General features: G+C 37.9%; 4 protein-coding genes and 12 non-coding genes across 17 annotated transcripts; 2 read left to right on the forward strand and 14 right to left on the reverse strand.

The window, feature by feature from the left end:
- The first annotated feature begins 1,120 nt into the window (after positions 1-1,120).
- LOC111799150 (zinc finger protein GAI-ASSOCIATED FACTOR 1) lies at positions 1,121-3,629 on the forward strand. Its single transcript, XM_023682567.2, has 3 exons — positions 1,121-1,916; positions 2,007-2,176; positions 2,819-3,629. The coding sequence occupies exons 1-3, from the start codon at positions 1,393-1,395 to the stop codon at positions 3,463-3,465; spliced, it is 1,341 nt and encodes a 446-aa protein (XP_023538335.2). The 5' UTR covers positions 1,121-1,392; the 3' UTR covers positions 3,466-3,629.
- A 1,650-nt stretch (positions 3,630-5,279) lies between these two features.
- On the forward strand, positions 5,280-8,846 carry LOC111798348 (deSI-like protein At4g17486). The gene is given in 5 exon segments (XM_023681426.2): positions 5,280-5,679; positions 7,521-7,781; positions 7,885-8,172; positions 8,404-8,618; positions 8,621-8,846. Coding segments are annotated over 4 exon segments (738 nt in total). The 5' UTR covers positions 5,280-5,679; positions 7,521-7,567; the 3' UTR covers positions 8,642-8,846.
- A 1,683-nt stretch (positions 8,847-10,529) lies between these two features.
- On the reverse strand, positions 10,530-16,346 carry LOC111798346 (lysophospholipid acyltransferase LPEAT1). 2 transcript variants are annotated; one of them, XM_023681424.2, is made up of 9 exons: positions 15,746-16,346; positions 15,473-15,592; positions 15,307-15,344; positions 15,083-15,147; positions 14,706-14,774; positions 12,091-12,224; positions 11,418-11,558; positions 11,161-11,224; positions 10,530-10,811 (listed from the first exon to the last, which is right to left on the reverse strand). In XM_023681424.2, the coding sequence occupies exons 1-9, from the start codon at positions 16,241-16,243 to the stop codon at positions 10,792-10,794; spliced, it is 1,149 nt and encodes a 382-aa protein (XP_023537192.1). In that variant the 5' UTR covers positions 16,244-16,346; the 3' UTR covers positions 10,530-10,791. The 2 variants fall into 2 exon arrangements, with proteins under 2 accessions (XP_023537192.1, XP_023537191.1); XM_023681423.2 differs by lacking the exon at positions 10,530-10,811 and having other exon boundaries at positions 10,954-11,224; positions 15,746-16,345.
- Positions 16,347-19,201: 2,855 nt separating this feature from the next.
- Positions 19,202-20,226, reverse strand: LOC111798495 (peroxisomal membrane protein 11A). The gene has a single exon (XM_023681684.2). The coding sequence runs from the start codon at positions 20,058-20,060 to the stop codon at positions 19,317-19,319; it is 744 nt and encodes a 247-aa protein (XP_023537452.2). The 5' UTR covers positions 20,061-20,226; the 3' UTR covers positions 19,202-19,316.
- Positions 20,227-20,787: 561 nt separating this feature from the next.
- TRNAK-CUU (transfer RNA lysine (anticodon CUU)) lies at positions 20,788-20,863 on the reverse strand. Its single transcript has one exon. It is a non-coding gene; the product is annotated as a tRNA-Lys (tRNA).
- Positions 20,864-21,235: 372 nt separating this feature from the next.
- TRNAK-CUU (transfer RNA lysine (anticodon CUU)) lies at positions 21,236-21,308 on the reverse strand. The gene has a single exon. It is a non-coding gene; the product is annotated as a tRNA-Lys (tRNA).
- Positions 21,309-21,460: 152 nt separating this feature from the next.
- On the reverse strand, positions 21,461-21,533 carry TRNAK-CUU (transfer RNA lysine (anticodon CUU)). Its single transcript has one exon. It is a non-coding gene; the product is annotated as a tRNA-Lys (tRNA).
- Positions 21,534-21,685: 152 nt separating this feature from the next.
- Positions 21,686-21,758, reverse strand: TRNAK-CUU (transfer RNA lysine (anticodon CUU)). Its single transcript has one exon. It is a non-coding gene; the product is annotated as a tRNA-Lys (tRNA).
- Positions 21,759-21,908: 150 nt separating this feature from the next.
- On the reverse strand, positions 21,909-21,981 carry TRNAK-CUU (transfer RNA lysine (anticodon CUU)). Its single transcript has one exon. It is a non-coding gene; the product is annotated as a tRNA-Lys (tRNA).
- Positions 21,982-22,131: 150 nt separating this feature from the next.
- Positions 22,132-22,206, reverse strand: TRNAK-CUU (transfer RNA lysine (anticodon CUU)). The gene has a single exon. It is a non-coding gene; the product is annotated as a tRNA-Lys (tRNA).
- Positions 22,207-22,358: 152 nt separating this feature from the next.
- On the reverse strand, positions 22,359-22,431 carry TRNAK-CUU (transfer RNA lysine (anticodon CUU)). The gene has a single exon. It is a non-coding gene; the product is annotated as a tRNA-Lys (tRNA).
- Positions 22,432-22,796: 365 nt separating this feature from the next.
- Positions 22,797-22,869, reverse strand: TRNAK-CUU (transfer RNA lysine (anticodon CUU)). Its single transcript has one exon. It is a non-coding gene; the product is annotated as a tRNA-Lys (tRNA).
- Positions 22,870-23,019: 150 nt separating this feature from the next.
- Positions 23,020-23,094, reverse strand: TRNAK-CUU (transfer RNA lysine (anticodon CUU)). The gene has a single exon. It is a non-coding gene; the product is annotated as a tRNA-Lys (tRNA).
- Positions 23,095-23,460: 366 nt separating this feature from the next.
- Positions 23,461-23,533, reverse strand: TRNAK-CUU (transfer RNA lysine (anticodon CUU)). The gene has a single exon. It is a non-coding gene; the product is annotated as a tRNA-Lys (tRNA).
- A 374-nt stretch (positions 23,534-23,907) lies between these two features.
- On the reverse strand, positions 23,908-23,982 carry TRNAK-CUU (transfer RNA lysine (anticodon CUU)). The gene has a single exon. It is a non-coding gene; the product is annotated as a tRNA-Lys (tRNA).
- Positions 23,983-24,128: 146 nt separating this feature from the next.
- TRNAK-CUU (transfer RNA lysine (anticodon CUU)) lies at positions 24,129-24,201 on the reverse strand. The gene has a single exon. It is a non-coding gene; the product is annotated as a tRNA-Lys (tRNA).
- Between the last annotated feature and the right edge of the window lie 72 nt (positions 24,202-24,273).

Raw genomic sequence — 24,273 nt, forward strand, 5'->3', positions numbered from 1 at the left:
CAGGTGTTAGAGCTCGAGTACGAAGCCTGGGAAAGCAACCCTTTTCAAAATTCATAAGGAACTTGATAACCGGTAGGGCAATGATAAGACAACCCTAACCTTCAGCCCAACGATCCAAGCTTTTGTTGAAGCAACAACCTTGAATCAAAGTAATTAACACCTCCTTATACGATTCTAGAATTAGATTTGGAAACCTTGTTCTAAATTGAGTCACTCCACAATCGAACTTGATCAAGGTTTGATTGAATAACTCGAGTGTAATTCTACCACCAGAATTGCTTGAAACTTAGAAATGAAAAATATGATGCTCGAACTTAGAAATGACAAATATGATGCTCCGATTTCTAAATCAATTAGAGATCTGAATTACATTCATCCACCAATCTGAATTTTACATAACATATTGTGGGTATTTATAGTCTTCCGACAAAAGACGTTTGTGGACGGGATTTATTCCCGATTAACTATTACATAAATAAATTAAAAATAGTTACTTTTAACCAATGTTGATGTGTGCTAATGCGATAGATTTAAAATTAATGGAGCTCTCTGCGCGTAAGTTTGATGTGGAGGCTCTCATTCAGTGAGCCTCGGTTTGAGGCTTAGGTCGACCCTGGGTTTAAAGGGTCGTACTCAATGCTCCATTGCCGTAGTCATAGTCTAGCCATTATTTGAAATTATCTTAAATTTATTGGTTTCAAATTATCTAGGTGGCATTATAAATTTATAAATTAAAATATTTAAAAAACTATCTCAAATAATAATGAAGTAATTCTGAACTTCAAAATCATAAATAATAATAATAATAAAATACGAAATTTCTTATTTAACCTAAAAATGTCTCATCGTTGGAGAGTATAGGTGGCCGATTAGGGGTACAATGGTCTTTTCATTAATCGTGTTTAAATAATTGGACTAGACGACAAGCACCGGCTGGGGTAGTCCGACTCGGCCCGACAAAAATCATAAACCCGCAGATCCGGACACGTGGCGCAACAAATTAGCAGACAAAAAGATCAGACTTCCCGTGGGGCCCAGAGCATATCCAGCCTAACCATAGTTGAAAATTTTTAACCATGGTTAGCGCGCCGCTTTTAATCTTTTTAAAAAAAATTTCTTGACCCCAAGAAAAAGAGAGTGACTCACAAATTTTAAATTTCTGTCTCTTTCTTCAACCTCCGTCTCTCTCTCTTGTTCCTCTCAAGTGTGAACTGTGAAGTGGCCGCCGCCTCGAAGGGACCACGAATTTCCGGCCACACATCCGTCGATCGAGTTGATTTTTATTGTAACTTGAAAACTCAAACCAGATAATGCTCTGTTCATCTCTTAGTACTTCGATCTCCGACTACAGTTTTCTGAATCGATTAAATTAGGGCTTCAAATCATCCTCTAATGGTATCGGCAGAGAACAATTCTCCAACGGCGGCGCTTACGGCATCTTCCTCGCAAGGAGTTGAACTCGAGATCATCGACGCCGTGGCTCCGCTGAAGAAGAAGCGGAATCTACCAGGAATGCCAGATCCTACGGCGGAGGTGATAGCTCTGTCGCCGAAATCGCTTCTAGCTACGAACCGATTCGTGTGCGAGATCTGCAACAAAGGATTCCAGCGAGATCAGAACTTGCAGCTTCACCGACGCGGCCACAACTTGCCTTGGAAGCTCCGACAGCGGACGAGTAATGAGATTCGTAAACGAGTTTACGTCTGTCCCGAGGCGTCTTGTGTCCATCACAATCCGGCTAGGGCACTCGGCGATCTCACCGGTATCAAAAAGCACTACTCCAGAAAGCACTGTGAGAAAAAGTGGAAGTGCGAGCGGTGCTCGAAGAAGTACGCCGTTCAATCGGACTGGAAGGCGCATATGAAAACCTGCGGAACAAGAGAGTATAGATGCGATTGCGGAACTTTGTTTTCTAGGTATAAATTAATTCATCAAATCTTCAATTCCTCAAATCCTCTTCCACTTCCTTCTTTTATTATTTCTTAAACCTTATTAATTTTTTAAAGGAGAGATAGTTTCATCACGCATCGAGCCTTCTGCGACGCTTTGGTGTTCGCTAGCACGAATTCCAACGCGATGGTCCCCGCGGCAGCGGCAGTTGGTTCTTCGCCACCGGCGCCGCCACTGACGCCGTCTACCACAGTGCTGTCTCCTGCCTTATCGATTCAAAGCTCAGGTAACATTAAATGCCCATTCTCATTCGGTTATTTTGTTCTTCGATTGCTAGATCTAGAAAAAGTAATATGGCTGCCAGACTATAATGCTCCTCCATGCTCCTCCATTTATAAGTAAGAAATTCACCACTATTGATATTGATACAAGGTCTTTCGAAGAAACGAAAGTAAAATCGAGTGAGTTTGCGCTCAAAGTAGATAATATCGTACCTTAATTTTTAACAAAAATTTGTATTACGAAAGAGATCTGGAGAAGGCTGTTGTCTTGATGTGGTTCACTGTTTTTCATTTGGAGTATTAAATTTGTCTGCATTTTGTTCTCTTTGCTGATTGTCGGTTTAAAAGCCATGAAAACTTTTGGATTCACAGTTTAGGGATAGGAGGGATGAGCTCTCTTACTTAGACTCGATTGAATTAGGAAAAAGTACAGAGTGATAATAGGAATTTAGATAAAATATTGAATCATAAAGTGGTTAATTAGTGGCTAATTAGTTGGAAGGTTTTGTTCTTTTGAGATTTTCTAACACTAATTAGGAAAAAAGGCTTAATCATTGCTGTCATAATGTTTCCTCAACTGTTAAGGCACACAGCCACACACAATGCAGCATGGAGTTCTGTTTATCGTATGACTTTTCTGGTTGCAGAACCACCGGACAATCCCATCGGACCTCCGCCATTAACACCGCCAGTCACAGGCCTAACCTCACCCACCGCCTCCAACATAACCAACCCAACAAACGGCTGTGGCATCAGTGGTGGTACAAGCGTTTTCGCTGGTGTATTTGCTTCTCCTCCTATTAGTGCCCAAAATCCACCCCATCAAATCACCACCTCCGGCAACCGGTCAGACGGCGTCAATAATCCCCAAACCACCGCCATTGAACCCACATCGCTCTCTCTCTCAATGTCTCTCTTCCTCTCCTGCACAGCCTCAGCCTCGGGCTCATCCCTCTTTCAGGAACATCCACCACATTACTCCTCATCACCCCAGCCCGCCGCCATGTCCGCCACCGCTTTACTACAGAAGGCTGCCCAAATGGGCGTCACCGCCTCCAACGCCGCCTCTTTTCTCCGAGGCTCCGGGCTCTCAATATCGCCATCTCCCAGCCAACCCACTTTTGCCTCCATGACGGCTGGGCTGGAACTTGGATTTGGAAACGAGCCTGCCACACGAGATCTCCTTGGACTTGGCATGGGCGGCGCAACCCCCGGCAGCGGTTTTTCGGGTCTTTTTACGTCCTTTGGTGAAGCTGCTGCACCTTACGGCGGCGGCGGGAGTAATGGTTCGTAAAAATCAACTTTTGTGTTATGTGTATAACAGCTGTTGTTTATTTTGGTGTACAGAAAACGAAGACATGCAGCTAGCTGCTGGGGTTACCACGTGGTACTACCATAATTCTTAAATTTTGTTTCATATATCGTCGAATAATTATATAATATGTCCCTTTTTCCATTCACTTATGCTTTTCTTGTCTTATTATTATTAAATTTTATTCTTAAAATAATTATCATTATAATTCAACTCTCTCTTTAGTAAACCCAGTTTTTATTTTTATTTTTATTTTTATTTTTATTTTTATTTTCACTTATTTTTGTCAAATATTTAAGATAGAATCACTCAATTAAATACAACTTAAAAGACAGTCTCTGTTGAAACAAAGATTGAGCGTTCCAATCTGGGCCATTGCCTGGTCAGATTCCCACGTTGTATTCAGTGTGCTGAGCTGGCAATACCATCACTCTGATAGTTGGGTCAGCTTCACTTATTACGGTAGGTCCATGGTCTTCCACGTGGCGGTATCCCTTAACTTGCGGGTCTGCTCAGCTACGTCATGGAAAGAGTACGTGGCGTCGTTTCGGTTTCTGGGCCTAAGGCCAGCTGACGTGGGAGACACTTGTAGCATTCTAAGTGGGCTTATATTATAGCTGTTTTTAGAGCTATAATATAACAGTTCTCAGATAAGCTTTCAGTTTTTTATTCAAAGTAATTTGTCTTTTAATTTACATTTCATTAAATAAATATTTATTTAAAATACAATTTTGTCCATCTAAATTTAATTTCTATAATTTTAATAAATCTTCTATTATTATCTTAAATTAATTTAATAATTAACAAAATTTATCCAATACGATAATTATGTTAAGATATAATATATAATAGAATTAATCACATATAAATTAATAAACTAATTAGGACTCAATATTATTTATAGTCATTAAATAATAAAGAAATAATTTCTAATTATGACGTTTTTTTTAATAATAAAGGCTAATTTTTCATACTAAATTATTAAATATTTAAAAGTGTAAAGGTTAAAATGGTAAAAACTACAAATTTTGGACTAAATTATTATTTTTATACAAATTTAAAATTAAAAAGAGATAAAAAAAAAGAAATATATATATATATATATATGTGCACCTATTTGATATGGATATATATTCCAAAGTATATAATATTCATACATTAATTATTTTAAACTTTCAACCTTATATTTTATATATATATATATATATATATATATGTCACATTCAAATATTCATAATAAATAGCTTATTCGCCCTATTTTATTTTTCTTCCGAGTAAAGCTTTGATACAATAATTTGCTATATTTATTTACGAGCTTGTAGAAAGCTCGTGTGTTGTGGCAACAACAATATATTTAAAGTACAGACAATTACGTCTCATAAAATTTATTCTACGTGTTAATATTAATAAAATTTATAGTAAGAAAACTCCATCTACTTTAAAAATTGGGAGGGTTCAAATCTTTCTATCCTCCGAACCCTAAAACGTCAAAAACCCATCATTAGTAGATATTATCTGCTTTGACCCGTTAAATAGTGCTGTTAGTTTCACGGTTTTAAAACGTATGTGTTAGGGAGAGGTATCTACACTCTAATGCTGTGTCGGCGAAACTAGCTTCTTGAGTTGCGAGCAGAGAAGAGAGACTTGAGCGGGGACATAGTTAAGCGAGTCCCGAGTGACTACGAGCGATGTGATACTCGGGGCGGTCGGGAAATTATGGGATTTAAAAATTAAAAAAATGTAAAAAAAAAAAAAAAAAAATTGAATGAAAAAGAAAAAGAAGAAATGGATGAATGGCCAAAAAGAAGGAGAAGGAGAAGCAGAGCACGTGGTGGGAAGAGAGAAGGGTTTGGAAAGGGCAAAACAATGAGACACAAACTTCCACTGTATCATCTTCTTGCTCTTAGCTTCGCCATTATTCAATCTCCGCTCTACTTTTCGCCACTTTCTTCCCTTTCCCACTCCCACAATTCACCCATTTCTCAACCCTTTGACGCGCACACACACAGCGAGAGGCGGCCAAACGAGGATTTTCAGCCTTGTTTCTGGTCCCTCTCCTTCCCTTTTCCCCTTCCCCTGTTTCTGTATTTCATTCTTCCACTTCTTGATCTTTCTGGGTTTGCTTTTTGGTTTTAATGCTCTCTCGCCGAAGCTGCTGCGTCGTTTCGATGCCCTTTCTTGGATCCTCTTGAATCCGTGAGTTTTCTTGTTCGATACACCTTCCATTTGCGTTTTTGTTGTTTCTTGCGATGTTTCTGAACTGGCTTTTGTTTTTTGATGTCTGTGGATGTTGAATTGTTCCGGTTTTCTTGGTTTGTGAGATATAAGAACTCGTGGATGTTGAATTGTTTGTTTGTTTTATGTGTTTTTGCTATTGAATCTGTGTATTATCGTCCCTTGGTTCCTTATCTTGATTTGTAATGATTGAGGTCTGTAACGCTCTAGCAGAAATCATGGTTTCCCGTTTTGGAGTTTCCTTTTCTGGTTTGGTTATTGTCATTCAGATCTGAGTTCAATTTTACAGTTATGTTCTTCTTGAATTGCTTACTGTAACCGTTCAATTCCTGAATTGAAGAACGTGCTGCTGGTTCTACCAAATGCCTAATGATTGATTGTTTTGTTGTTGATTTCCCGAGGCACATTTGCTCGTTAGAAATCTTTCATGATATTGCTCCTTTGATTTGAAGAACCTAGTTCTGCTACTTTACTGGGATCTCGTCTCCTTCCAGTGATAACCATTGGGGAATTTTCATGGACTAGTTCAAGGTTTTATGTAATTTCGGTTTGATTTTGAAAATTTTGGACTGGAGGCACAATATGTTTGCCTTGATAGTGTCAACAATGTGGGAATCTTAGCTTTTAGGAGTGTTGATAATAAATTCCTGTCGTATGTGTATTTGTCGGGTTGTCCATCTAAACCTGAGGCTGTTATAGATGCAATAACAAAACTTTGTATGAAAATATTTCGAGAAATCTATGAAGATCGAATTAAGGGGAGAACTTAGCTGGTTCGTAAATGCACCACAACTTTGTTTTCTATATCCATTTATATTTTTTCGGATTTCCTTGAACTTTGATCAAAATGTTGCGTCGACTGGATATGTGGACTGGCTTGACCTGCGTGTTGAGCTAAAAGCATTAAGCTGATCAGGTGTTCTTGTTCCATGTCTTGGTAATGGTTGTAAGATCTATTTAGATTTTGGATATGGAAATGAAAGCACTGTCAAATGTTCGAGTTATTAGCCTCCTCTAGTGTAGTGGGGTAAGGGAACTAACATATCTTCTTTATATAGTAAAGAATTAAAGTATAAAACGAATGAAGAAGTCGTGATGACATACCTAGCTTTTTTGAAAAGAAACTATTATTTATTATAATCATTGTGTAACAGCCCAAGCCTACCGCTAGCAGATATTGTCCTCTTTAGGCTTTTCCTTTTGGGCTTCCCCTCAAGGTTTTTAAAATGCGTCTGCTAGGGAGAGGTCCACACTCTTATGAAAAATGCTTCGTTCCCCTCTCCAACCGTATGGTATCTCACAATCCACCCCCTTTGGGGCCCAACGTCCTCGCTAGCACTTGTTCCTCTCTCCAATTGACGTGGGATCTCACTCATTATCTTTTTAGATTTGGAATTGTGATAAGATTGTGAGGTTAAAGAGTTTATGTAATCATTATTTACAAGTTTGTATCAACTGAAGAACAGATTCAATCTTTTTTCAAAACTAGGCTAACAAAATGAGGGGAAACTATTTCTAGAAAACAATGAATTCAGCAACTTTCTGGTCATTTTATCTATAGCAATTCCATCAGATTCTGCTAGCGTCTTAGCACATTCATGGCGTGGTGCTCGAGTAAGATAGAGAGTAATCACATAAAGTTGAAACTTGCACAGTTTTTACTCTTTCCAAAATTGAGGGGTGAAGATATTTTCATATATTAGGCCAAAGTTCATCAGCCATCTGAAAATGATATCACGAATCTATCATTGTCTTCGGACATCCCCATATCGGTTATTTATTCGCTTCTGTCCATATAACAGGTTGCAGAAGGGCATCAGCTGAATTCAAGGTTTTCTTTGTCAACAAAATGAAAATGAAGCTTGGATCCAAGAAATGGAAATCCATCGTCCCTCGTTTTAAAGGAAAATCATCAGCTCCCTCGTTTTCTCTAGTTTCCAAATCTAAGTCGGTTAAATATTGTCCAGACAAAACGCCGGTCTATCTAAATGTGTACGATTTAACCCCGATGAATGGTTATGTCTATTGGGCAGGCCTTGGTATCTTTCACTCTGGTGTAGAAGGTAATGTCACAAGCTTATCTTACAAGACCATCTTTGATCTGAATTTAGAAAGTTTGTAATGCATTTTATTCCTTTCTGAGAGTAAAATGTATGCATTGTGCAGTCCATGGTGTAGAATATGCATTTGGAGCTCATGACTATCCAACCAGTGGCGTTTTTGAAGTTGAACCTCGACAATGCCCCGGCTTCAAATTCAGGAGGTCAATATTGATTGGCTCGACCTGCCTCAATCGTCATGAAGTCAGAGAGTTCATGGAGCAACGCTCTTCGAGCTACCATGGTGATACATATCACCTCATCGTCAAGAACTGTAATCATTTCTGCAAGGACGTCTGTCATCAGTTGACTGGGAAATCAATTCCGAAATGGGTAAATCGACTCGCTAAAATAGGTACCTCTTCTGTTCCATTCTCTCTTAGAAGTGATTTTCCAGCTGAATCCGATCATCTTAATGCTCGTTCTATCGATTTGATTCCAAAAAGTTTCCAGCTACAATACAATTTACCTTAGTTATAAGAAACATCTAACATATCCTGTTCTATAGTCTCTGATTTTCTTGTTTGGCTAGCTTCCATCATCCTACTATTTATTTTGCAAGTTTAATAAAGGACGAACATTACAGGTTCCGTTTGTAATTGCATACTTCCCGACTCCCTTAGAATATCTGCCGTAAGACACGATCCCACGTACCCACCATATGAGACCGAGAGGACGAAGCTGAGGAATGCTTCCAGTTGCTTGTCTACTATATCAAGTCAGCAGAAGCAGCTGTCTTCATCTTCATTATTTCTACGGTCGCCATCGAAAGGCTGGGAATTGAAAAAGCCGAACGGCGATCCCCCTCATGCCTCAAAGGATAGGTGAGAAAATTTGATTGTGTTATAAGTATGTTTCCTTGGAAGAGAAGGGAAAGTTATTATTATTTCGATTTCACATAATTTGTTGGGAAATAGGTTGGTGAGTATATTATGGTGGCAAATCTCTGTTAGATAACAAACCATTAGCCTTGCAGTGTAAATGTATGTCTGTTTCTGGATCGTATCAATGAATGGTCCTTACCATGCAGCTCTCTGTCATTTCAAGCTACCCCCAACCCTCAAAAGGTAAGTGTCTAAAACTATGGATACTCATATCCATTCTCTGAATTTCTTGGCCTTTTAAGTGAATTCTGTATGGTTTTTACCATTAATTTTGTATGACATAGCTAACTGGTACTGTGATATACATGAATGACAGAGAAAAGTAGACAAATAGACAAAATATAGCGACAAAGCATAAGATTTGTTATGTTGGGCTGCTTTATTTTGTCTACTTGTTCTTCCTTTGTCATTTGTTATGTTGTACCAATATTTGTTTGATAAACATATCGATTCTTCGTTTTAGTTAATGATGTTGATAGCAATTATGTAGAATCGTGATTTAAAGTTTACTGAGTATAATTTGAAGTTTTAAGTTCTAAAGCTAAGTTCGAGAGTAAACAATAGGGTCAAGATAGGAGTTTTTCGAGGGGAAAAAAAACCCTTTTCCCTTGGTTGTTTATGAGGGGTGGGATTAGAATATCTGACCTTTATAGATGTTTGTTGACTCATAACTCTCTATTCTACATTGCAACGAGTTTTCTTTGTGTTTGTGAAATTTTAACGACTTTTGTTTGATTTATTTTAGTGAAGACATTCATCTTCTAAGAAAGATTTATCTATAGTACTTTTCCATTCTAAAAAAATGTGAAGTGTTGGATCATTATGACCTAACTTTTGTCATGTTTATGGATTCAAACCAACAATCAATAATGATAATGTACATAATCGAGCTTGGTTATGCTATTAAAATATTTCTTCGAAGCCTACCTTTTCGGTAGATCTTTACAAAGATTTCTTCTAAGCCTACCTTTTCGATAGATCTTTACAAAGATTTCTTACCTTTTCGGTAGATATTTACGACTCACAAATTCATCGTAGGAGATTTCCATTTTCTTGTTTACAGGGTAAGCTGTAAGCTGGACGTCATCGTCATTCACTAATGGAGTAGAGAAATTTTTGGAGATAATACCACTTGGAATTACTCTTTTATTGGCTACTGTTTGTGTGGTATGTCAATAATTTAGAAAGAAAAAGGGAAAAGAAGGAAAAATCTCGTGTCCCCAATATCTGGCTCTCTGCCTATTTGTTTGAAAGTGGGACCTCACAACTCACAGGCATCCCAAGGCCAATGGGAGAATCCAATGCGAGTGTGCCCTGAACTTGATTGGTATCGTCCAAGGGCCCTTGTCCTTTTCAACTGCAAGCCAATTTATACAGTCAAATTTGAGAACATGGGGGAGCTATGGCGATCATGGAAAAACTCGAACCCAATGTATAACCAATAGCTAAATGACTTCAACAAATCTTCCCTCATCTTACAGATTCTTTTAGTTTGAATTTCCATCCACCAATAGTATCTGTCATATATAGTATTCAAAAAGAACAAAAAAAAAAAAAAAAAAAAAAAGAGTAATGATAAGAGGAAGTGGGCATGAGATCTTGATAAGGTACATTTGGCTTGATCTTCAACCTATGATTTCCTTTGCTACTATCATTACCTATTGGTAAATAAATAACAATAGTATTCATTATAATGTGTAGAGGAAAGAATAAGAAATACGATATCTCTACCGGAGAAAAGGGTCGAAACCCGACGATGATATTTGCAGGCAGCAGCATTCCATGAACATAAACCACTTGTAACAGAAGCTCAGCCTGCAGGATGTCATGACTCTAAAGAAAATTATGATGAGATTCATATATGAATAGGAATTCTCAGCAAAATTGGAAGTCCTAAACGTGTCGTGACTCACGTGGACACACACAAGCTACTCGGGAAAAATTTACAATCCCAAAAAAACAAATCATACAAACAAGTTTATTTGAGACGACATATTAGTTATAATGAATGCTTGCACACGGTGATGGTGGTGGATATGGTGTTTTCCATATAATTATCATCTACAAGAATTTACAGATGACATCCCAAATTAGCATTGGCGTGGTATACCTGCAGGAACACCAAAGAGACACCTCAGACATGTTCAATTCTGTCGACTCTTTTTCATTTTCATTCCCAAAATAAAAGTTTAATCCAGGCCTCAACATGTTACATCATGCTCAGGCCAATAGAAACTCGCCTCCGCACTAAATGGAAAAAACTACACTCAAATATTATTATGTTTGTTGTGAATACAGGCCAAGAAACGCACTCTAGTAGTTTTTAGCATAGATGGGTGGGTGCGTGCGTAACTGCCCACCATCATAACAGTGCATAAACCTGGACAAACTAAAACTAAACTGGAACTAGTAAATTCAGTCGTCTTTCTGATGCAAAACACTACGGATGTTATTATTACCATTCAGAGCAGCAAGATAAACACGCTTCTCTGGGAGCCCAATATCCGAAAGCAGCATATTTCCCTGCAGAAGAGAACAGTTGCCATAACTTATCCACATACATCACATTCAGATAGGGCGTTGAAATATTTAAAAGGGATTCAGAAAGGTCTCGAAGTTTTCGACATTGTCCTCGTTGCCTTTTAAGAGGCATGTTTAGTTAAAATCTCTGATCACTCTCCTATATGAATATGGTACAACGAAAGAGAAATCATACCTCTTTGGCCATAAACCTTCTGATATTACCAGCATAAAGCTTAGGATCATCCTTTTCTTCTTGTGATGGGACGTAGACAGGCAATCTTATTACCTCCAAGTGATTTACAAATTGACAGAGAAGAAGTAAAAAATGACGCCCCTGCGAATAGCAATTCAAACATATCTTAAAGTGGGGTCTTGAAACCTTTACAGTATAAGAGTTGCAACCACAAACGAGTTGGTTCAACAATCTTAAGTAAAAGCAACAAACTCATACAAGGCTATGGGTTCAAACCATGTAGCTACTAAAAATGTTCAATAGTTAGAAATTACAACATCAAAAGTAAAGTAAAATGGTTTAAGTAGTTATGATAGATTATTTTTATACCACTCAAGCTTCTAAATGTTCCAATTACCAATCGAACATGCAATAGTTCACTACTAAAAAATTCATTGAAAACTTCTTACATCATTATACCAGAGTCTGGTAGTTAGCTCATAAGAACTGTAGGCCTTACGAGAAACTTCACAATCAGAATATTTAACAGATATACTCAATGAATTATAGCATTTAAGAAAATAGTACTGCACCACCCAAATGGATGATGTTACTTTCACTTAACTAATTCTCTTTAAAATATTTTAAGAAGAAAACTTCAAAGGAAAAAGTAAAATAAAATAGAAAGCCTTACTCCAGCCATTGATTCCCAGGCCAAACTAAATCTCTGATACGGATATCTTAAAATCAATGGAAGAACAGGAGCTTTCGACAAAAATGCCCCCGTTTTGAATGGTAGGAGATACTCCCCATTGGTAGTTGTTCCTTCTGTAGAAGAAATAGTAACATATAAAACAACTTGGACAATTAACAAACACATGCAAAAATGCTAATATAACTTTATCGGTGTTCATATTCTTTTATTGCTAAATAAAACATGAAATTTTTTTATTAGCTTGAAAGCTCACCTTTCAAGATAATTATTACTCATTAGTCCTGACCTCTGATAAAGGAAGCAGCAATTTGGCCACAATAAAATGTACACTATTTAGCAGTGATAATTGGCAATTTTTAATAACCATCATTCAAATGAGTGCATCTTTATATTTAATTCTAAATTTTAAAATGGGAGATATTGGAGATTTGTTTTTAAGTTACATCACTCTTATATTAAAATATTCTAAACATGTCCTCTTACTCAAAAATTTTCATCTATCTTGCTCACTAATTTTGCATGTCAATCTCTGAGGAAACCTACATTTTAATCATTCCATAAAAAATCAGACGCCAAAAGAATAAGGCTTTTTGCCCCAGCAGTTCTTATCCCCCGTGTACAAAATTATAGCCGAAGTTTTGGCTGAAGAGCTCAAAAAACTCTCCCCTTCATTTCTTCTTCCAAGTGTCCTTTCATGGAAGAGAAACAAATTAATGATTCTTGTCTAGTGGCTAATGATCTAATTGATGATTTAGTTAAGAATAAAAAAGGACCTTGTTTTCAAGTTTGACCTTGACAGAGTTGATGGAACTTCCTTTTTGCAATTTTGGAGACCAAAAGGTCTTAGGAAATGGATTCTCACCATCAAGAGCAAATCAAAAGAGAACATTCTTGCTTCAAGAGGATCCATATCCCCCTTCCCTTTGCTGTTGCTTTAATGTGGGGATACAATGTTGTCTAGATTTCTCATCTCCAATTTGCTGATGACAAATTTTAGGAGTTTTTGGATCTAAACAGAACCCTCTCTAAAACAAAGCTCAATGGTTGTTCCTAATAAACCCTTGCCCACATGTCTAATTGCTTTGGTTGTCCATGGAGGAGTGGCCCCGTTCTTCTTGAGGCTTATGTCTAAATGTCAACCCTCGCAAAGCTTTAGGAACTTGATCATTGAAGGAATTATTTGTAAGCTTGATATGTGGAAGAAAACTCTTCTCCCGTAAGAGAAGTAAGCTCACCCTTATCCAAGCCATCCTCCCAATCTTCTAGCCTTACCAAACGTTTCTTCTCAAAATGCCAAGCACTGTTAGAAAGATCCTAAAGAACTACCGCATATAAAGGTGGCTTCCATCTTATTCTTTGGCACAAAGTTTGGCCTCCCTATCTCTCAAGAGGGCGTCAAAACTGGAAACATTGAAAACAAGAATTTGGCTCTCTTCTCTAAATGAATTTGGAGATTTCCATGAAGGAAGTCTTCCTTTGGCACAAACTTATTGCTCTGAAGTATGGCAGTGAAAAGAAAAAAGGTTGGAGGACTTCTTTACCCCCAACATAAAATATAATAGAGGCCCTCCAAAAATTTCCTTCATCCTGGAAAACAGAAACGAAGTAGGATTTAAGAAGATAGTTGGATAAGAATTTAGGAAGATATTTGGGTAAGAATTTAGGAAGATAGTTGGGTAAGAATTTAGGAAGATAGTTGGGTAAGAATTTAGGAAGATAGTTGGTGGGCTCCTGCCCTCTTTCAGCGTCTTTCCCAAGACTTTATAATCTCTCTAATGGGAAAAAAACTCAGCACCGACCAAATCTGAAACAACCACTTGGGCAAGAATTTTAGCCTTAGAATAGATCTTTACGACCTTGAAGTCCAAGAATGGGTCCCTCTCAGATGATAGCTGGTCTTGAAATTGACTTTCAGGCACAGGCAACTCCTTTAGCAAGTCTTCAATACGAATCTCCCCATTCTCAACCTAAATCACTGCAAAGCTATTGGAAAAGGCCTTTGCCAAAAGGGTGGAGGTATTTGTTTGGGGAGCTCTCTCTTGGTTGCATAAACAATCAAGACAAGATTCAAGTAAGTGCAGAACATCAACACCACCTCATTTTTCACTTTCCCCAAAGCTTGGAACTTCTGTAAAGCTATCTTTGGAACCTTCAATTGGTCTACTCCGAAAAAATGACATTGACTCTTATTTTGGAAGGGCATCCATTTGAAAAGGAAGTCAAGATTTTGTGACTCACTTTCATTAGAATTTTTTTATGGACCTTATGACTTAGAAATAGTAGAGTTTGTCTATACTAAGAGATTGCTTTTAGCTTTTTAATCTCTCATTTTTGGCCACTAGGTGTAAGTGAAATAATTCCTTCGGTAACTACTCTATTAATACATTTGACCCTTGGAAGGACTCTCCCCTTGTTGTTCCGTGTCATTAAATCTATTAAATTCTCATAATTTATTTTATTTTATTTATATAAAAAAGGTAATTTGCAGGGCTAAATAAAAGAATTATTATTATTATTTTTTAAACAGTTATTAGTTCAGGCATTTTGATTCTCTTAGGTTAAAGGGGCAAGCATAAAAGACGACATTAAGAAACCTGGAAAAAGCATCATCATGGGAGCAGAGCTATTCTTCACAGCTTCTCGAATTCTTTCACTCACAACACCTATAAACAACAGTGTAATAAGTATCTGGAGACCAGATGCAGAATTAAAGATGAACATTAGTTGAGAAACATTTTGTGGGACTAATATCCTCGATTGAACTCTAATGCAACGATCATGCAATATTGAGAATTTGCAGTAAGATTGTGTAAATGATGATGGTTTCCTATGTTATCTTGAAACACTTCACTAGCCCAAATGAGTGACTAGATAGCCAATTGTATGAACGAGTCTCTCAAAATAAGTTTCAAAAAGCAACAACAATCAAAAGAAAATGTCAAAGATGATTGAAAGTGAGAGCACGACACACCTGAAACACCCTTGGATTCAGTTGTCTTTGACTCTCGTTGAACATAAACACAGCCAAGGCACTTGCTGTCACAAACAACAACAGGTAAACTTAAGAGCTATAAAACATCAAACAGGGCTAAATTTTTGGATTTTCCTCTAAATTTTAAAGCTAAATCGATTCAATGAAACAAATATTTGGAAACTAGAGATTGGAAGATGTACCCAAAAGAGAAAAATTCTTACCTGATAATACCAACTAGAGGAAGTTTAGCCACTGATCTCTTCAGCCAAAAAGAAAAAAGAAAAAAGAAGAAAAATTGAGGATCAGAAAAGCCAACCCGAAGATGAACTAAACTGTAAAGTCATACATATTGTCAGTATATTTATGCCAAAATTTGTTTGAACAAACCTTAGCAACAAAGCTGGGAAAGGAAGAAGACATATGATACAAAATATCCAAATATGATACATGGTTGCTGATGATAACCCCCGGTCTTTCAGACTCTTGGGAATTCTCTTGCCCCTCGTTCTAAACATCAAAGAAGAGGTAAAAACAAATAACAATGAACACAAAAACAAGCTCAAAGATCAAGAGGTGAAGATATGTATGAACTGATGAGGCATACGAGAAAGCAGAACCGAACAATGGCGGAGTCTCAACTTGGAAAATATAAAAGCACACCTCGTTAGTTGACTTGTTCTCATTCGGCGGGATTCGATTAACTTCCGAAATCCAATAAAACCCTAACACGAATAACATAGCTCTGGACACGAATCTTCCAGACCAAACAATCACGGACCTCCTCCATCCCACCATATGCGCGTAATCCTCCTGCTCATCCGTCTCCCTATTTGGATCATAAAGCAACGTACAAATTCTGCAAATCATGTAATAGAGAAACAGCAAACTCATTCCAAAAACCACTCGTATGGGAACGATCGTAATGAGCGCCATTCCGAGCAGCACCTTCTCCATCCACGGAAGCTCCCCTCGGCCCATGGTGCCGTAAGCATCTCGACGGGAAAACGGAGCATATTTGAGGTGGATATCGTCGGAATCCTGGTCGGCGACGGCGCCAGAATCGGGGTTCAACAATGGGCGATCATCTCTGGCAGAGGATTCATCGGATGCGTTGGATTGGGGTGGGTCGAACCTCAATTGCTGGAGCTCGGACGCCATTTTCCCTCCCCCAAAAACGCGAAATCGTTCCGATAAAGCTTTTCTTCGGTTCGCTTTGCTAAGCTCCTCAAGAACTCAAGACTACGATTGCGTCGTCACAGCGATTTTCTTTTTATTTTTATTTTTTTATTATTTTTCTTAATTCTTAATTCGCCAAATTATTAAATTATTAAATTATTATAATATTTTTTGCTTTTTTTTTTTTTTTTTTTTTTCAGAGTTTATCTTATTAAATTAAAAACTAATTTTGACAACCATTTTATTTTCTATTTTTGGCATTTCGTTTTTTTCTTTCATCTTTTTAAAGAAAATAATTAACTTTTTAATCAAATTTTAAAACAAGACAAACAGAAAAAAAAAAATGTAAACAATTATTGGTTTAATTTATAAAAATTAAATATTAGTCTTAAATTATTAAAATTTAGCTATTTTTATAATAATATTTAATAAATAAAATTATTATTATTATTTAAAATTATTGAGATCTACAGTGAAGACTTTTCGACCAGCGAGGAATCGCAATCTTACTGGAAAAATACTTAATTAATTAAACGTTTGGGCCCACTGTTTGAGGTTCGATTGGGTGCGGCAGCACTCACAGTTAGAATGTGAGCCTGACGCTGTCCTGACCGTTTGATTTTAATCGTGCGCACCAATTGATATTTATTTATTTTATCAACATATGATTATATTTTTCTTTCTTTTTTGTTATTTTACAATTTTTATTATTATTATATTTATCATATGTCATATTTTTTCTATTATTATTTTTAGTCTCCCCTCATTTAGTTCAATTTATCGTTATACATAATTTTATACATATTATATAAATTAGTTTTTATTATCTTATTAATAATGTATTATACTTATGTAAGATTTATATAGTCATAATATACTTATTAATAAATGTAAATTAAATTAAAATTTAATTAGTTAAAAAGATTTTAAAATTTTGACTAATGAAAACAACTCGAATCCAATGCCCTGAAAACCTAAAGATTCCTCCACAAGGTTCGAGAGTGAGTCGAGGCCTAAGATCAAGCTGAAAGGCGTAGTCGATGGACAACAGGTGAATATTCCGTGAAAGGCGTAGTCGATGGACAACAGGTGAATATTCCGGTACTACCCTTTATTGGTCCTGAGGGACAGAGGAGGGTAAGTTAGCCAAAGATGGTTATCGGTTCAAGGATGCAAGGTGCCTCTGTTCTTTCAGATAAGAAGGGTAGAGAAAATACCTCGAGTCAATGTTCGAGTACAACACTCAACAAAAGAAAATATATATATATATATATATATATATATATATTTTATTTATATAAAATTCTGATAGCACTCGTGTGAAATACCAAACACAACTATTTGATTATCAATGATCTTATTATCCGACGTCTTAAATAAAAGATCCAACCAAACAATCTTCGACCCTAAGAGTAACATTGAAATTCTTATGAAAGGTCAAGAAAATATTGACCTTAAAATCACAATACATCAATGTAAACAAACTAAAAAAAATATGAACAATCGTGAAGATCTACTTGGTGTTTTTCTAGTAGGTTGCAGCAGCTTGTTACAGTAATCAAATCGAGTGGAGAGCTCAGAAATTCAGCAGAATATCCCATGGAAGAAGATGAAATGAACAGAAACTGAGACATGAGAATCCCAACAACTCCCATTCAGTGCTCAAAATTCAGCAAATTTTTCAATAGAATTGAAAAGGGGAAAGATCATGGAATGTAAAATGAAAGAACCCAGAATGAAGAAGCAGAAAACTACCAAAATGTTGATGAAACCAGGAATGATGAAGCAGAAAACTACCAAATGTTCATGAAACTACCAAATGTTGATGAAACCAGGAATGATGATGTGAGATCTCACACCGGTTGGGAGGAGAACGAATCATTCTTTATAAGGGTGTGAAAACCTCTCTCTAGCAGACACATTTTAAAAATCGTGAGGGAAAGTCTAAAAGGGAAAGTCGAGGACAATATCTGCTAGCGGTTGGCTTGGGCCATTACAAATGATATCAGAGCTAGACACCGGATGATGTACCAGCAAGGAGGCTGAGCCCCCAAGGGGGTGGACACGAGACAGTGTGCCAACAAGGATGCTGAGCCTCGAAGGGAGTGGATTGAGGGGTCCTAGACATTGATTGGAGAAGGGAACGAGTGTCAGCGAGGAAGTTGGGCCCTAAAGAGAGGTGGATTGTGAGATCCCACATCGGTTGAAAAGACAACGAAACATCCTAACCTCTCCTTAGCAGATGAATTTTAAAAACCTTAAAGGGAAGTCCTAAGGAAAAATCCAAAGAAACAATATTTGCTAGCGGTAGGCTTGGATCGTTACAGATGAAACAGAAAACTGAAAACTACCCGAGGTTGATCAAACCAGGAATGATGAAGCAGAAATTTACCAGATGTTAATCATATATCTGAGGCAGAGATTAGAATTGCTACTACATATTGATCATATCATATGAATTGGGTTGGATTATAAACTTCATAACATATCAAACATTGATTTGAACCTAAACAAATCAAACTCAAACTTGAAATTCATTAAAAAGAATGAAACTTGTCTATTGGGCCCATAATAGAAACTGCAATAACTCCTTCAAACAATTCAAATTCATTCAACTTTTCATAAAATGTGCAATTTTATCCAATGTAAATAGGTTGTTCTCTAAGAAATTACTCAAACAACCAACAGAACTCCAAATATTTCACTAACTAGGAGAGTTTGATTCAAGGAAACTAACCAATCCGAACATGAACACTCTGGTAGGTGCCATGGATCTTCATACTTCTGCACAGGAAAACAACATATATATAATCACATCAGAGAGCTTCCCCTGGATAAAAATGGCAGCTACCAACAAGATAAACTGAAGGATTTTAATGGTAATGGCTGTAGAACCCATGTAGAGATTAAACTGAAATCTTACAGTTTCAAGCTCTCAGATCTTTTGGGATCAAATTCCCTGTAAACTATGCTTTATTGTATGATTAGTTTCAAATGATCTGTGAAAGAATCCCAAATAAACAGAAAATTTAGCCTAGTAAAATTGAAACCTATCTCAGCATGATATCCAGTTCTTATGGGTGCTAATCAAAGCCGAGAGAAGCCCAGCACAAGATAGAAAAAGTGGCCCTGAAAGCCGGCCATTCCCATCACGAATGTCAGCCAACGCCATGAATCCATCGGCGAAGTCTTGAACGATCGAAAGTTTCTTCATCAATTTCTTCGCCTGCAACTTCTTCATCTTCTCTTCCTCTTCCCGATTTCCATTTCCCTTAGACACCGCAATATCCATACTCGCTTTCAAACGCGCCTCGTCTTCAACAATCTGATTGAAATCCCTAAATTTCAACGAAATACTCCCAATATAACCAATAAATTCCGCCCACGCACTGATCTTCTGCAAACGACTCGAGTATCGTTTATCAATCAAACCAGCTTTAACCAACCAAATAAACTGTTCGATGAAGTAATAAATCCCCTCTCCGCCATACGCGACGATCGCGAGCAAAAGTTCTTGGCTCGATTCAAAATGCGAGTTTCTCAAAGCGTTGAGGTCCTGCACGAACTTCCCAAGGCGGAAGGCTTTACGGCTGATGCCGACGTTGGACTCGAAGCTCTTGAGACGTTGCGTGAGAGGAAGGGATTCGGGAAGGGCGGAAGAGGAGAGGATGATCTTGGTGGCGTACCTGGAGATTTTCAAGAGCTTGTCAACGCCGTCTCTCTTTGCGAGGTAAGCTTCGAGATGATTGAAGAAGTCTCTATGCTTCTCGGCTGACGACGGGGGAGATTTGGATGCCATGGCCGTGCTAGGGGCGGAGAGAATGGAGGCAGGAGAAATCTCTCCCAATTTGACCGGAGAGTTGTTGAATGAGAGTATCGGAAGAGAACCAATGCGACGGCGTTTTGTAATCTCTTACATTGACTAGTTATGCGTGCCATGAGATTTCCCCATATGTGAAGTCGATAGGAGAGTGGTTTAAATTTGTGCTTTTCTTTTATTTTTTGTATTTTAATTTCACTAAATTAATAAAAATATCTTAAAATAACTATTAGTTTTAGATGAAAACTATTAATATTTATTTCAGAAATAGGAACTTTTAATGGTGTTTTAAAAATATTTTAAATTTTTAATAGTATTTTAAAAATACATTTGAATTTAAAAAAATTTAATTAATACCCTTAAATTTTTTAAAAAATATTTAAAAATACATAAACTTTTATTTATTTTTTTGATCCCGCTTATGGTTGAAGTAATATATTTTTTAAAAAAAGAACATCAAATGAGGTTATAGGGAGAGCATGCACTTCTAGGCTCTATCAATAAAAGCATATGGGAATCGAGAGTCTACGTTATAGGATAGCTAGCCAAAAAGTCAACTCAATACGACACCGATCATAGTACTAAAGTTAGAGAATTTAATAATTGTTATATTCAAAATAGCACGAAAAAGAAACAACTAGATTTAAGAGCTTTGAGCTCTCCTAACTGAGCTAGACGGACCATATTTAATAAAAGAACTAGACATTGACCCATCGTGGGGGCTCAAACCCACGACCACAAGGTTAAGAGCCTTGCGCTCTACCAACTAAGCTAAACGGGCCATATAAAAATACAACTTTTTGATCTCTTAGTCGAGTGACCTAACTAGTGCTTCTTGCACTCTAACAACTAAGCTAGACGGACCACAATAAAAAAACACAATCAACCTAATTGATACATTTCTTCACCAGTCCAAAAGTATTTGAGCATTCGACCACCATGAGGCTCGAACCCACAGCCACAAGTTTAAGAGCCTTGCGCTCTACCAACTGAGCTAAACAGGCCATATAAAAATACAACCTTTTGATCTCTTAGTCGAGTGACCTAATTAGTGCTTCTTGTGCTCTAACAACTAAGCTAGACGGGCCACAATAAAAAACACAATCAACCTAATGAATACACTTCTCTTCACCAATCAAAAGTATTTGAGCATTCGCCCACCGTGGGGCTTGAACCCACGACCACAAGGTTAAGAGCCTTGCGCTCTACCAACTGAGCTAGACGGGCCATATAAAAATACAAACTTTTGATCTCTTAGTCGAGTGACCTAATTAGTGCTTCTTGCACTCTAACAACTAAGCTAGACGGGCCACAATAAAAAACACAATCAACCTAATATGAATACACTTCTCTTCACCAGTCAAAAGTATTTGAGCATTCGCCCACCGTGGGGCTCGAACCCACGACCACAAGGTTAAGAGCCTTGCGCTCTACCAACTGAGCTAGACGGGCCATATAAATATACAACCTTTTGATCTCTTAGTCGAGTGATCTAATTAGTGCTTCTTGTGCTCTAACAACTAAGCTAGACGGGCCACAATAAAAAACACAATCAACCTAATATGAATACACTTCTCTTCACCAGTCAAAAGTATTTGAGCATTCGCCCACCGTGGGGCTCGAACCCACGACCACAAGGTTAAGAGCCTTGCGCTCTACCAACTGAGCTAGACGGGCCATATAAATATACAACCTTTTGATCTCTTAGTCGAGTGATCTAATTAGTGCTTCTTGTGCTCTAACAACTAAGCTAGACGGGCCACAATAAAAAACACAATCAACCTAATGAATACACTTCTCTTCACCAATCAAAAGTATTTGAGCATTCGCCCACCGTGGGGCTCGAACCCACGACCACAAGGTTAAGAGCCTTGCGCTCTACCAACTGAGCTAGACGGGCCATATAAAAATACAACCTTTTGATCTCTTAGTCGAGTGACCTAATTAGTGCTTCTTGCACTCTAACAACTAAGCTAGACGGGCCACAATAAAAAACACAATCAACCTAATGAATGCACTTCTCTTCACCAGTCAAAAGTATTTGAGCATTCGCCCACCGTGGGGCTCGAGAACCCACGACCACAAGGTTAAGAGCCTTGCGCTCTACCAACTGAGCTAGACGGGCCATATAAAAATACAACCTTTTGATCTCTTAGTCGAGTGACCTAATTAGTGCTTCTTGCACTCTAACAACTAAGCTAGACGGGCCACAATAAAAAACACAATCAACCTAATATGAATACACTTCTCTTCACCAGTCAAAAGTATTTGAGCATTCGCCCACCGTGGGGCTCGAACCCACGACCACAAGGTTAAGAGCCTTGCGCTCTACCAACTGAGCTAGACGGGCCATATAAATATACAACCTTTTGATCTCTTAGTCGAGTGATCTAATTAGTGCTTCTTGTGCTCTAACAACTAAGCTAGACGGCCACAATAAAAAACACAATCAACCTAATGAATACACTTCTTCTCTTCACCAGTCAAAAGTATTTGAGCATTCGCCCACCGTGGGGCTCGAACCCACAACCACAAGGTTAAGAGCCTTGCGCTCTACCAACTGAGCTAGACAAAATATAACCTTTTGATCTCTTAGTCGAGTGATCTAATTAGTGCTTCTTGTGCTCTAACAACTAAGCTAGACGGGCCACAATAAAAAACACAATCAACCTAATGAATACACTTCTCTTCACCAATCAAAAGTATTTGAGCATTCGCCCACCGTGGGGCTCGAACCCACGACCACAAGGTTAAGAGCCTTGCGCTCTACCAACTGAGCTAGACGGGCCATATAAAAATACAACCTTTTGATCTCTTAGTCGAGTGACCTAATTAGTGCTTCTTGCACTCTAACAACTAAGCTAGACGGGCCACAATAAAAAACACAATCAACCTAATGAATGCACTTCTCTTCACCAGTCAAAAGTATTTGAGCATTCGCCCACCGTGGGGCTCGAGAACCCACGACCACAAGGTTAAGAGCCTTGCGCTCTACCAACTGAGCTAGACGGGCCATATAAAAATACAACCTTTTGATCTCTTAGTCGAGTGACCTAATTAGTGCTTCTTGCACTCTAACAACTAAGCTAGACGGGCCACAATAAAAAACACAATCAACCTAATGAATACACTTCTTCTCTTCACCAGTCAAAAGTATTTGAGCATTCGCCCACCGTGGGGCTCGAACCCACAACCACAAGGTTAAGAGCCTTGCGCTCTACCAACTGAGCTAGACAAAATATAACCTTTTGATCTCTTAGTCGAGTGACCTAATTAGTGCTTCTTGTGCTCTAACAACTAAGCTAGACGGGCCACAATAAAAAACACAATCAACCTAATGAATACACTTCTCTTCACCAGTCAAAAGTATTTGAGCATTCGCCCACCGTGGGGCTCGAACCCACGACCACAAGGTTAAGAGCCTTGCGCTCTACCAACTGAGCTAGACGGGCCATATAAAAATACAACCTTTTAATCTCTTAATCGAGTGACCTAATTAGTGCTTCTTGTGCTCTAACAACTAAGCTAGACGGGTCACATAAAAAAACACAATCAACCTAATTAATACAGTTCTTCACTAGTCAAAAGAATTTGAGCCCACGAACACAAGGTTAAGAGCCTTGCAGTCTACCAACTAAGCTAGACGGGCCTATAAAAGAAAACAATCATTTGATCTCTTAATTGAGTGACCTAATCTAATTAGTGCTTCTTTTCCAGTCGAAGGCTTTAGAGCTTATAATGGGGCTCGAACCCCTTACTCTAACAACTAAGCTAGACGGGCCACATAAAAAATACAATCAAATACAATCAACCTAATTAATGCATTCACCCACAGTGGGGCTTGAGAACCCACGACCACAAGGTTAAGAGCCTTGTGCCCTACCAATTAAGCTAAACGGGCCATATAAAAATACAACCCTTTGATCTCTTAATCGAGTGACCTAATTAGTGCTTCTTGCGCTCTAACAACTAAGCTAGACGAGCCACATAAAAAACACAATCAACCTAATTAATGGTTCTCTGCCCCGTCAAAAGAATTTGAGCATTCGCCCACCGTGGGGCTCAAACCCACGACCACAAGGTTAAGAGCCTTGTGCCCTACCAACGAAGCTAGACAGGCCATATAAAAAATACAATCCGTTGATCTCTTAATCGAGTGACCTAATTAGTGCTTCTTCTCCCATAAAAGATT

Source organism: Cucurbita pepo, chromosome 7, assembly GCF_057944985.1.
Source record: "Cucurbita pepo subsp. pepo isolate OVF chromosome 7, ASM5794498v1, whole genome shotgun sequence".
Classification (NCBI taxonomy): Eukaryota; Viridiplantae; Streptophyta; class Magnoliopsida; order Cucurbitales; family Cucurbitaceae; genus Cucurbita; species Cucurbita pepo.

Coding starts and splice junctions, on each gene's coding strand:
- LOC111799150 (XM_023682567.2), top strand. CDS start 1,393: ATGGTATCGGCAGAGAACAATTCTCCAACGGCGGCGCTTACGGCATCT. Junction 1,917..2,006: donor TGCGGAACTTTGTTTTCTAG/GTATAAATTAAT, acceptor AATTTTTTAAAG/GAGAGATAGTTTCATCACGC. Junction 2,177..2,818: donor CTTATCGATTCAAAGCTCAG/GTAACATTAAAT, acceptor TTCTGGTTGCAG/AACCACCGGACAATCCCATC.
- LOC111798346 (XM_023681423.2), bottom strand. CDS start 16,243: ATGGCGTCCGAGCTCCAGCAATTGAGGTTCGACCCACCCCAATCCAAC. Junction 15,593..15,745: donor AGAACAAGTCAACTAACGAG/GTGTGCTTTTAT, acceptor TTTGATGTTTAG/AACGAGGGGCAAGAGAATTC. Junction 11,225..11,417: donor GAAGGTTTATGGCCAAAGAG/GTATGATTTCTC, acceptor TCTCTTCTGCAG/GGAAATATGCTGCTTTCGGA.
- LOC111798495 (XM_023681684.2), bottom strand. CDS start 20,060: ATGGCATCCAAATCTCCCCCGTCGTCAGCCGAGAAGCATAGAGACTTC.